Genomic DNA, 13,579 nt, shown 5'->3' with positions numbered 1-13,579 from the left:
TTGGTTGGTGTTTGTAGTGCTCAGTAATGTCCTTGTGAGGGCATATGGCAAGACAGAGTGTTTGTGGTTTATTTTGTTGATGATTGAGGGAATTCAAGCCAAGGGGAAGAATTATTATTTTTGTGGCTTGAAATTTGGATATATTTTTTTATGGACCCAAATTATGACCCGACTCGAAAATTTTGCGCTACGACCCAATTGGAATAAAAAGTGAGATCTGTGGTGGTAGCGGAGGGCACGGACCGATAGGCCCGGGCCCGAAGCCCACCACTGATCTTCTTAGGGGTGCGGGGGTAACGCACTCGCAGTATGGACTAGTATAAATATTATAATATTCTACACTTTGCGGTAGAGTTGTGAGATATTCGGGAAACACACTAGGTTTAGGGTTTAAGAGTTTTGATTGATTGTATCTTGCTCTTTTCATCATAATGGAATTTTTTCTCTTGTCTTGCCCGTGAACGTAAACCTTATGGGTGAACCACGTTAAATCCTGTATTATTTTTCTTCTCTTTTCAATACTGTGTGATTGTGCAATTTATGTGTGTGCCTTAAATTTGCGTGCTTGTTATAACAGAAATATAACTCGTGTGAAGATTTTTGGAATAGGAGATGCTTTAAATTTGATACCATTTTTGAGATCCCCTCCCTAGTTTGATCTTCTTAATTTCTTAGTTGCAGCCATCCAACAGAAATGGACCGCATCTCTCATCAGTTTCGTTGTTGGTGAAGGGGAAAGTGATCTCACCCAATTCTCCACATGGAAAAGGTGGGCAAGGAGTTAGAAAGGACAAAGCAGGGTGAAAGAGTGCAAACAGAATGATCAAAGAGAAACCACCCATCCCAAGCCCAAATGAAGGGGGGAAAATAAGGATTAGCGTCACCAACTAGGTCCGTAATTCTCTTCATTCTTGCATCTCTACGATTTGTGGGCTATGGAGATGGTCTTGACTCTTGATCAGCTAAACACGTCAGTTGACTTGGAAATTTGACATGGAAGACTTGGGAAAATAGAACTAATTTACACTATGATTGAAAGGAATGCAAGAAGAAAAGGTAAGATTTTTTAAATTAATAAAAAGAAATTTTGTGTATTACTGCCCCATTCAAAAACAAAGAATACTATCCATATTTTTACCTAAATATCAATTTCCCAGAAAACTTCACAAGGGATTGATGGTGTAAATGAGCAAGCACATGGCCTTTATCGAAATTACAGGTTTGAATCATATTCATTTGCTAAAAAATATTCAGAACCCTCACTGATACACATAAACTCAACTTCTTGAATGCAAGGATGATAATTGTCATTTGGTCCGTAAATTTTTAATGAGTGTAGTTTTAGTATTTTTAAAATACAATGACGATAATAATAAACGGTATACCCATAATCTATATTGAGGGGAACATTAAGATTTTTCAAAATATTTTTTATTATTTTATTATTTAAAATAGTAAAATAATAATTTTAATTGGTTGAAGCTAATTTTATTTTATTTAAATTATTAATATTATTTTTTTAGATAATGTCCTCAATCAAGCTCTAATTTGAATAACTTGTATCTCTCTTGTTTGTTTCTTCTATAACATTTTAATTTTTAATAATATTTGGACCAACTAAAGATATCAGAAATATCTTGTCTCTCTTAAAATGAAATAGAGAGGCCATAACTTTTATGCTAAAATAGTTTTCAAGTTGATTAAATGAAATTCTTTTTCCCTCAAGATTCAAGGGGTGAAACCAGTTATCTGTATGCATATTTGATGTGTCTATTGTGGAAGCCTCCAATCTCTATTATCTAAAACTATCATCAAAGCCCAAAGCTAAAAATTATTGATAAGCAATACATTCAAAACTAATATTGCACTTCATTATGGAACCAACTATCTCTCAACTTAAGTGATAATTTCATTTTAATCATTCAATTTTAATTTGTTAAAATAAAATTTATTAACTTTATTTTTATTTTAGAAAAAGTCCCTTTAACCTCTAATAACACTTTGTCAAATTCATTTTTTTAAACTAACCCTAAATTAATATTTAACCAAGATAAATTTATAAATTATTGTTTATTTTTTTAATATAAAACTAAACTATTGATAAAATATATATATTAATAAAATATTATTTAAAATTTAAAATTTATTACTATATTATTATTTTTTTTGGTTTTTACAAATTAATTTTTAATTAGTAATAAATAACATGTATAATTAATAATTTTATTAATAAATTTAATTAAAATAAAATAATTTTATAGATAATAATTATTAATTAATTTAATCATAAAGGTAAGAGAGAGAAAAAGAAAAAAAAGATGAGGAGTAATTTTATGTTTTTAACCAACTATTGCAGGTTAGGATGACTTTTTCTAAAACAATAAAATTGGGAGGTTTTATTTTAATAAATTAAAGTTGAATAATTCTGTAAATTGGGGATGATCGGTGCAATTTACTTTAATTAATATTTTATTATTTTAATCTTTTTCTCTTTATTAAATTAAATTATTTATTTTCTATTTTTTGTTTATTTGATTTTATTACTATAGATCGAAGAATGCCTATGTTTTCACACAATTTCTAAATCTAAATTTGTTTTAGATGTTTAACTTTTGATGCCCTCTAATGCCAAGGGCCGAGCTTAAAAATTAATTTTTAAAACTTTGTTTGCTTTGTTTATTTTAGTTACCCTCATTGCTTTCATTGAGTTATATGTTTGTATGATGTATTTTGGATTGAAAGCATAGTTTTCCATGAAGAATGTTTTTTGAAACCTTTAAGCATTAGACTCTCTTGATCTTCATATTTCGAGCTAAGGATATTGATATTGGGTATAATGTGTAATTCCTTGCATTTTTTCTGACATTAGGTTAGTGCAATTGTAGAATTTGGTTAACTTTTGATTTTCTGCTTGTTATTCAGACCAAAAATATAAAATAAAATGCAAAATGTAAATCTTATCACCATTAAAAAACAATTAAAAAAAACAAAATTGTTGTCAATTAATGCAAATTCTAACTTCAAGAATCAAAGCTTGCACACAAATTGATGGATATGCTTTGAGAGTTTTAGTCATTAAGTGATTAATAACATAAATTAAGTAAAAAAAAAGTTTAATTATTTTAAGGTTTATTAATTAATTAGTATAGATTTATTTTTTAAAGTGCATATAAGAAAATAAAATTCCGAATGCCTGTAATGAATATGCAACACACGTTAATAAAAAAATTAATATTTATAAATACATTTTCAACACTTCAATTTGGTGTGTTGAGAAATTGAGATTTTAAAAAGTTTTGAAAACCTCCAAAAATCTTAAACTTTCCACAAAACCTTCTTCCTAAATAAGTCTAATATGTACTATTACTTAAAAAAAAACATTACCTTACCTCACGCTCAAAAACTTGCTCTTAAATATGAAATTTTTTTCTGATTCATATTCTTTCCTGACAGAGTATGTATTCTACAAGCACCCAATAATCCCTTGGAAAAGTAGACTTTAAAGAAAGGCAGGGCAGGGTTTCTGGTATCCATTCGAAATTTCATGATACAAACGTTTTCAGCTTTTGCTCGCTTTTGTACCATTGACGAAGAGTAGAAAGACTGGACTTATGGAGAGGACTCTTTGATTTCTTTAAGACCTTCATTGCCACAAGACGGGCATCAGATAACTTGCCTTTTAGCAAACTTCCGTAGCCTCCATGGCCTAGTTTATCATTGCAGTACCCTGTAGTTCTCTTAACTTCTGTATATTTGTAATTTTTTGGTGCCATTATCCATTCCATGGTTCCCAAGAAAGGCCTCAATACTTTGATGGTCCTGCTTGTTCTTGCTCCAACAGAAAATGGATCGGTTTGGATGAGGAATTTCTACTAAAGCAACAGACTATCATTAGAAGTGCAATTCTGGCAGTTGAGAGTGCTGCGACAATGGATCAAGGACATTAAAAAATAATGCAGAAATGTCCTGATAGCAATTTTCCATTGGATGTTGAGGAATAGCTATTTAATTTAGCACATTTTTTTTTCTATATTTTAATTTACTTTTAACTTTCTGATATTATATTCTCATTATTTGTTCTATTAATAATTTCAGAAACTAAAAATACCCGCGCAAAAGGCGAGTAAATGTCTAGTTTGATTAATTCTACATACAAAATATCAAGCAGGAATCATCCAACATCATCAGAGTACCAACACACAAAACTTTAAACTTTCATGAGCCTATGACCAACCCAAAATATATACAAGAACATATACCAGTGCCAGTGAGAAGGGATAGAGGAGGTAAGCCACTGAAGCAGTCCACAGAGGGAATGTAGTGCGGAAGCTGGCAAAAGAACCCATCACAATGCACACAACAAAAATAACCAGTACTTCAGATGAAAAGTCCCATGTCAACCCCCTGACATAAACAATCGCCATGAATACCGATAGACAAAGGAGATTATTCATGGTTACTGCTCCATATAGCTGCAGAAAAAAAAAGATAAGTTGGAACTTTGCTAGTGCTATATGATTGCCCAATTAAACTAACACTATGTGCAACTTGCTTCTCATCTTGATGCATGATTGCACATTCAAATTTATGCTTCAGTTCACGCTCCCCCCAAAAGTTGTTTTTTTTTATTTTATCTTCCATTTTCAACTGCATGCATTAGGTGATTTTCCTTTCTTTTTTTTTTCTCCAGTTCCTGAAAAAAGGACCATGGTCGCAAACCTATGACCTGTACTAATGAAGTTCTTGCCTATATACTAGCCAGCCAAGCAAAACCCAGTTGCTATCTATTGTATACAACCAACAGCATTAATCAAAATAAAGTTTTCCGTCATTCCATCTAAGTTGTAAAACCTCCATCCAAATTTTAGCATGCTTAAAGAAACCAACCAGAAGTTCAAAATAGTATTGTAAGTACTTTCTTTTGAAACATTAAATCAGACACTTGAAGAGTATGCCAGAAAAAATTGGATTAGCAGATGTCCTTCGAGTTTGCAATTACTTTAGGTGACAGTCAATCCACTTTATAGAATGGGGAAATAGAAAAATCAAGAGGAGCAAATGAGAAACAAACCTGAGAAAATGTTAAGGAAGCAGTTCTGACTGTCTTCCTGCTAGCAAAGGTGATTGCTGACACAGCGTCACTAGAGTTGGCCAAGGGGAGTGCAATAAAAGAGATAAAGAAACTAGGAATACTTGTTGCAACAGAAAAATTGTTAACAGCATCCACCAGAGGATCTGCAAATACAGCGGCAATAATGGTTCCCAATAACAACAACGATACTGCTTTGGTGTAGATCCATCTGGGGTTTTCAACACCCTCTACGTTCTCATCACTTTGATCGTCGACTCGATCCTCAGGCCCCAAAAGAGCATGTTCTCTCTTTGTTTTCTGTTCATGAATTAAAAAAAAAAAAAAAAATCATGGCCCTGGAATTGTAACAACTAGAGAGAGTCACCATAGTGCTACCCAGTACTTACCGCATGAAAATCATTTATAAATTTAAATGCCTGAGAGCGAGAGCCAGAGTCGGTTATGGCTGCCACAGAACGCTTTGCCTTTTCAATCCATTTCGAGATACCATGGATGAACTCATCAAGATCAACAGAATTATCAAGAGATGTATCAAAACCTTTCATTATTTTATCCACAGCATCATCCCTATCCAAGTCATCAATGTCTTCAAGCCGAATTCCTAAGACCAGCGCTTTCAATTCAGAAGCTGAGAGTTTTTCATCCTTATTCTCATCAATAGCATAAAAAAACCTGTAATGGTAATGAAGGTCAACAGTTACAAAAGATAATAGATAAAAAGCAGGACAACGATCGAGCCAAATAAGAGATATTTTGAGAGTTAAAAAACTGACTTTTCAATTACATCTCTGTTAGGTTGACCATCATCAGTCAGGAACCTTCCCATAGAACGTTCTCTTAAATGCTTCAAAATTCCTGCTATCACATGTTTGTGCTTTGCATACGCAAGTCGTCTCCTTTGGATCCATGGCTGAAAAACCTGCACAATCACATGTGAAAGGGAAAAAAGAGTATAGGAGGGGTATCCCATCCAGGGCCAAGCAAAGCCTATATATATTTTTATTATTGTGTAAAGAAAAAGAATAATAAATGGAAAAAAAAAAAAAAAATGGTACCTGATAAAGGCAATAAGAAATCAACATTAATAATGATATAATAAGTGCAATCAAGACTGCCAAGTGCCTTCCTGAAGTGGAGTTGAGGAGTTCTGGAAATTGAACGATAACAAATGGGAAAAGAGATATAACCATTATCCTCGCAGCATAACAAGTCCAAACATCAGTGCTAACGCCGGTGCCTGCAGCCATCAGAAATTCTAGATTGTGAAGGCATGTGCTATTTTTAAGTAGAAAAAAGATCTAGATTTTCAGAATATAGCAATCACAAATATGTAGAATGTAATCATCAAATTATAAACTTTAACCTCTGTCTGCTGATTATATCATTATAATATTTCATATATATTTTAAATTCCCCTATTTGATTTTGTGCAATATTTAAATCTCTAGCTGCCTGCATCCTTGCTCTCTCACTGCCTACCAACCATTAGGTCGCTTCAAAAAGTCTTTTTATCTACTTATTCTTTCACTCTTCAAACCCTATCTTATTTTGATTCTATACCTGCATATTTGCTCTCTCACTGCCTACCAACCAGTAGCTCACTCCAAATATATTTTCATCTACTTATTCTTTCACTCCTCAACCCTTATCCGGTGTAGTGGCAGAACTGCCATCGAAATGCCAAATTTAAGATTCGACAAAATCATTTAGATTCATAATTGAAAATAAAGCCATACATAGGCTCATGATTTTAAATAACGAATATATAACGTAATGACCATTCTTAAGGCTCTTGTTAATTACCATTATTTCCATTATTTATAGGTGAAAAAAGGCATTTGTAACAGTGGTAATTTTACTTAAAAATATATTAAATGTTGTGCATATATATATATGCGTATAATAGATTTTTCGTTGAATCCTTATTCGAGCTTTAGTGAAGAATTAAATCGAATTAAAATAATAAAATGAATTTAATTTTGGTGTGATTTTAATGATTTGGTACTATTATTCAATTTGATTCAAAACTCCCCAAAAATTGAGCACACCATATAGATTGATAACTTTCAGAATTTTTTGGCAATCGTTGGTCAGAAGAGTTTTGTCTCAGTGTGCACATGCACTTGCACTTGGCAAGCTGCTAACAAAGTCACAAGGTTTTCCAACAGTAATGATATTTGACCTAATCCTAACACTAGATTTTTTTTTTTTTTATGTACAACTATTTTCTGTTTAAACTTGGCTAAATTCTTTCTATCTTTTATGTTTATGTAAATTGCAATAAGAGTGACATACCAGTTAAGCTGAATCCCTTTGTGATCTGTCTATTTATCGCAACAGAATCTGTCTCTCGAAGGTCACATTTGCCAACAACAATGCTGGATCCCCAAATAACAGTAAGTATCATGATGGTTGACCCAGCCAGCAAGCCCATTCCCACAGAGACCTGGCTTTTAGCTGTTGCTGTACTCCCAGAAAGTCCAGATGCTACAGAGAGAAGGAAATGGTCAATCAAAAATAAAAGAAAAATATACAATACATATCAAAACCCAAAAGCTCTGAAGTAAAATCTAGGATTTTTTCCCCAGATATAAAATTCAACATGTATTAGTGGTATAATCAATCGCTGGAAATAGTGTTAATAGCAAATGTTGGTACAATCACAATCATTGGCACTTAAAATTGGTGTAGAAATCAATTCTGCGAGGCAAAATTAAATGATTTTTTTTATAAGTTCAAAATTAAATGAATAGGGTACGATTAACATTTAAGATATTTTATTTTTATAATTTAATTCTTAAAATATGAATTTGTTTTAATAAAATATAAATTACTCTCTAAAGCATGTTTATGTTAATAGAATAATCATTATGTAAAAATTCACTATTAATTAATCATAAAATAAAGTAGTTAATTACAATTTAGAGATTAAATTATTATAAATATTAAAATTATAGGAATTAATTGTTAACAAATAAGACAGTGTTTAGTATAAATGAATTTTATAAAATTTTATGAAATTTATTTATAAATTTAAAATTTTAGTTTTTGATTTAAATAAAAGTTTGTTTGAAATTTTTAATAATTAATTTCATATAATTTATTATACTTAAATCAAATTTCATCAAAATTGATAGAATTTATAAAAGAATTCTAAACTTAAAATCATATATGTAAAATCATATATGTTTCAAGTGATAAAATTATTCTCTTATTATATATTATTTTATTTTATTTATCTCAAACACAAAATTTATTTTATTTTAAAAGAATTTCATATTTAATATAAAATATATCAAACAAAGAAATTCATTTATCATGAAATTCATTTGTAAATGAAATAAATTTTACCGTAAAATTCAACTAAATATATCTAAAATATAATAAACTGCTAACTTTAAATCTTAATTAATTGAAAATATAGCTTATGCAATAATTTATTTCTTATTAAAAATATAAAATTACACTATCATTTTCATCATAAACCGTTTATTTACTAAATTAAACTAACATTTATTACTAGAGCTGAGTTGAGTTGAATTTTTGTAATAATAGACTATTGAAAAAGAGAGAAGGACAACAAAACATCAAAAGCAAGAGGAAAAGATATACCAAAATTGAATAAATATGAAACAAATTTTTAAAAATTGGAAAAAATGGGATGCCCTTCTTCTTTCATTTCTTTCTTTCTCCCATACTTTCCAGGAAACCAAACTAAAGGGGAAAAAAAAAATCACATACAAACGAATAGAATAGAATAGAATCGGATCGGATGAAATCGAATCTCTATTACCAAGAATAAGCATTGCATCAGGAACAGCGCCAAGCAAAGGAAGAAACAAGCCACCAACTATTCCAGGGCCCAAAATCTCAAGCAATAGCTCGCTACCAGTAGACAAGTAGGTAGCAGCTAAGAACATGAGGTATCCATACACAATTATCAAAAACACGTTACCAAGCGCAGTGGAGGTACAGGGCATAAAGCCATAGGTCTGCTCACAGGATTCCTCAGAAGAGAACGGATCGAGGAGGATGTAAGGCGGGCTCCGGAGGGAGTAGTGGACCCCATCGGAAATCAGGTCGGAGGGCTGAGCCGTGGAGATGGGCCGGGAATGGACGGTGGAGACAAGGACGAGGATCGGAAAAAGGATGGGGAGGAAGAAGAAGTGGTGGTGAGGTTTGTAAGCAGGCATTGTTATTGATGAGATGGGTACATGAGACGAAGAAAAGTGGAAGCTGGTAATATTTGCTGAGAAAGAAGCCAAAACTTTGGGCGCGGAAGTGATGGTGATGCACTGATGCCATTTGAAGGAAGACTTAGATACAATGAGTCAATGACTATGATTTTTCTTTTAAAAAGTAAGGAAAAACTTAGTTAACTAACCCGTTTATGATTTTATTTTATTCATTTATTTCCCTGATTCCAACCCATCATAAGAGAAGTCTTGGTCAGATCAGATTTAGGATAAAAATTATCTTTTTCAAGTTAGGTATGCATATTCAAAATGTTCAAAACGCATAAAAGATTGTCGTCTTTCTAATTTAGCAAGGATTCTTATAATTATTCTGAAAACCAATATTATTTTTTCTTTATAGAAGCTGATGATTGTGTCTAAAAGTTAATAGTTCTATCACTTAAAAATATTATATATTTTTTTTCTAAAAAAAATTATACATTTTGATTTAGAAATGAATGTTTCAATGGCTAAACTAAAGACATATATAATTTCGATTTTGATTTAATTAAGTCATTTTGTTAAATATTTGAAAAAAAATTAATAGAATTCAAGAAAATAATTAAATTTGTGACTAAAAATCTTAATAGATTTGAAAGATATATTTTTTTAATTTGAGTGAAATAAATATTACTCTATTTTAAGTGATGGATGAACACCATAAATATGAGTATTGTGGAGAAATTATTTTGATAAGGAGTTTATGTCAATTGCAATCTTATGGAGAGAGAGATTTCAGTCTAAGGTAAAGAAATGGCATAGTCCAATAAGAAAAAAACTATTGTCTATTAAAATCTTACGGAGGACGAGATGCCTCAACTTAAGGTGAAGAAAGAGTACAGTCTAAAAAGAAGAAATTATTGTATATTGCATTCTTATGAAAATGAAGAGATTTCAGTTTAACGTGAAAAAAATTGTATATAATTCAAAATAAATGAATTCTTATCCGGATGAAATGCCTCTTACTCATATAATTGAAGACATCTTAATGATTTACGATGCAATTAAAATAGTAGGTATATTGGTTGATATCAAGATGAGACAATGTATTTATAGTGAACAATTTATTTTAAGTGTTCTATTTAGTGTAATTAAGTTAATGGGTAGTAGCTTTAATCTTATAATTGATTGATTATTTTATTAATCGTGGAAGATGACAATCCATTTATATAGATCTATGTTAATATATTAAAAAACATAAATTTTATTGTTATGATTTTTTCTTTTGTTTGCTTTATTTTTATTTTTTTAATTTACACACTTATATGGTGTTTAGAAAAAATAATATCATAATCCACCTTAAAATTTTAATTAAATATTATTGAAGTTCAAGGGAAAATATTGTTTTAAATATTGGCATATTAATTGCCTTAAAAGTAAAAATATCTAAACATTATATGTTTGAATAATTATAAAAAAAAAAATACTCATACCTAAACATATTTAAGATTTATTTTTTCATCAAAAAAATATTGAGCCTTAATCCATATTTTTATAATGTGCATTATCTTTCTAATGAAATATGACTTCTTAATTAATTTTAAAATTAATCATTTATTCGCGTGTTGTATAATAATAATTTATTTTTTTATTTTTTATTTAATATAAATTAAGTAAACTTTAATTGATAATTTATTTTTTATTTAATATAAATTAAGTAAATTGTAATTGATTAAAATATTTATTTTAATAAAAAATTTAATTATTATATTAATTTATACAATAATATATACAAATTTAGTAGTATTTATCTAAACTAAAATAATTGATAGAATTAAAATAAACTAAAATTATATTTATATTTAATATAATCTCTTTTATTTTATTATATTTTAAATTTAAATAATTATATATTTTAAAATAAAATTATTTAGTTAAATATTATCTAACATTAATAATTAAATTTATAATTAAAAAAGATAAATTACAATAAAATTTATCAATACAATTATGAAAAATTGCTATTTAATTCTTATATTTTAATAAAACTAACTACTTAATCTCTATATTTTAAAAAGTATACTATTTAGTCTATATATTTTGCTTCTGTTAAATTATTTAGTATTTCTATTAAATTTTTCATTATTTACACAATTTAAAAAACTATTTAGCCTTCTTGAAGAAAACTAATTAGTGAATCCTTATATTTTCAAAGATATTATTATTTAATTCATTTATTTTAGTGAAACTAATTGGTTAGTTAATGTATTTTAAAAATACAATATTTTAAAAAATATTTTTTTGAATAAAAATAGAAATTTTACTACATAAGGTTAAATTTGAATTCACATTTTTGTAAAATTTTCAATTTCTTGGACATTATTTTATGTGTTTTTTCTGCTATAAAATAATTTTTTATTATTTAAAAATTTAAGAAAATTAATTAACTTTTTTTATAGATACTTTGCACCATTTTTATCGACGGATGAAAATAAAAAAAGAATGAACAGGGTAAGAGTGTGGGTGTAAAAGAAAATAAACTTGAAGAGAGGAGGATAAGAGAGAAACAAGATAGAGAGAATTAAGATAGTTTAAGTATATAAAATAATTATAGAGCTAAATAGTTAACAGTGTTAAATTATATTAATTAATTAATGTATTTTTTAAAATATAAAAATTAATTAATTTCACTAAAATAGAGAGACTAAATAATATTTTGACCATTATTAATTAATAAAAAATTAATTTAAAAAATTAAATAATTTAACAAAAATAAAATATAAAAATAAAATAATATATTTTTTAAAACATAAAAATTAAATAATTAATTTTATTAAAATATAAAAATTAAATAATAATTTTCCCTAAAATTATCAATTTTTAATCATGGCAAGTGTCATTCCAAGTGTCAAATTTTGGCAAAAAGCAGAGGTTATTCAAGTGCCATAATTGAAGGAGATTATCTTACACGGGTTAAAGTTCTCAATGATTCTCCTATTCCTCAAATTATCCAGGGTCTATTTCTTAATATCAAAGCTGCAGCGAGAGATTTAAGCGCACTAGAATTTTGTTTTACCTAGAGGATTTATAATACAGCCGCTTACACCTAGCTGGTAAAGCTAGCTAGGAGGACTCGGATTTTTGAAGGCTTTGCAATTACGAGAATACAAAAGCTTTGAGAATCATGAGTAAAAATGGTATCTTTCTGAGAGATATCTTTAATTTCGTATCATCTTCCTCCGCTCTCCGATCCGATTGTATCCTCTGAACATCATTATCACAACCATCTACCATTTATAAACAACAGAGTGTGGGATATGCGGACATAGAAATGGTAAACTGGATCTCACCGAACTTCACACAAGGAAAAGGTGGGCAATTTTGGATGGGGCTTCATTTCTTGTCCAGCATAGTGAAGTCCAAGTTGATACAGGAAAAAGAATACTAACAGAGACACAATTAATTATACTTCAAACACTCCAGAATGGAGAAGACTATGGAAATGTGGGGAAATTGTTAAATTTTCCGGACGGGAAGTTGAATTGTTAAACTTCCCATAAGATGAAAGTAAAAAAGAAAGGAGGAACGTCCTTTTCAAGCACCAACTGCATCTGTGCCTTCTGCGGTTGTGAGGCACTTCACACGTTGCCTTTGCTGCCTATCACACATTTTTGCCAAGCCACCCTTTAAAATGAACAAATAATATCATACGCTCACCTTTGCTTATGTTCTAATTAAATAAATTAATTGCTTAGGCTTTGCCTGCTCCGTCGGTGCTCCTAATCATCTTCTTTCTCTTACTACACAGCTCCACACATGTATTATCTCTCACTTAGAGAACACATACCCTCATTATCCCACATGTATTATCATATAAATACTCGACTATTGAAATTATTTATCAATTACAATATATAAAAATTACATCTAATGCTAAAAAATGAATTGACAATGTGGAAAGAAAAGAAAAAAAAAAGCACTGAAAGAAAAGAAAAAAATGTGGAGAATTGACAATGAATTCTGCACGTGACTACGTGAGAGTATGTTCAATTGTCCATTATTTGGTGCTTCACTCAGATTTAAGATATATATATATATATATATATATATATATTTTTTTTTTTTTTTATGGCAGGCACATGGTCGGAGTTTTCTGTCCTTCTGCCATACTTTCAGGCTGCCGCTGCCCCGACGATAGTAGTTTTTTTTCCCCTGGTTGCATGAACTCATCACCCACCAATTAATTTTAATGGTTTAAAATAAACTGATACAGATCTATATCTAATAGTATATTTTAAATTCAATGTTTAGT

General features: G+C 29.4%; 1 protein-coding gene across 1 annotated transcript; it reads right to left on the bottom strand.

Annotated features, from left to right (window-relative positions):
- Positions 1–3,894: 3,894 nt before the first annotated feature.
- On the bottom strand, positions 3,895–9,551 carry LOC110632847 (sodium/calcium exchanger NCL). The gene is made up of 7 exons (XM_058131633.1): positions 8,886–9,551; positions 7,388–7,579; positions 6,148–6,329; positions 5,866–6,011; positions 5,479–5,764; positions 5,072–5,389; positions 3,895–4,472 (listed from the first exon to the last, which is right to left on the bottom strand). Exons 1-7 carry the CDS (start codon positions 9,283–9,285, stop codon positions 4,224–4,226), a joined length of 1,773 nt encoding a protein of 590 aa, XP_057987616.1. The 5' UTR covers positions 9,286–9,551; the 3' UTR covers positions 3,895–4,223.
- Between the last annotated feature and the right edge of the window lie 4,028 nt (positions 9,552–13,579).

Source organism: Hevea brasiliensis, chromosome 13 (genome assembly GCF_030052815.1).
Source record: "Hevea brasiliensis isolate MT/VB/25A 57/8 chromosome 13, ASM3005281v1, whole genome shotgun sequence".
In the NCBI taxonomy this organism is placed as follows: Eukaryota; Viridiplantae; Streptophyta; class Magnoliopsida; order Malpighiales; family Euphorbiaceae; genus Hevea; species Hevea brasiliensis.
Note: the sequence above shows the minus strand (reverse complement) of the source record. Positions and strands in the feature narration are given on the sequence as shown.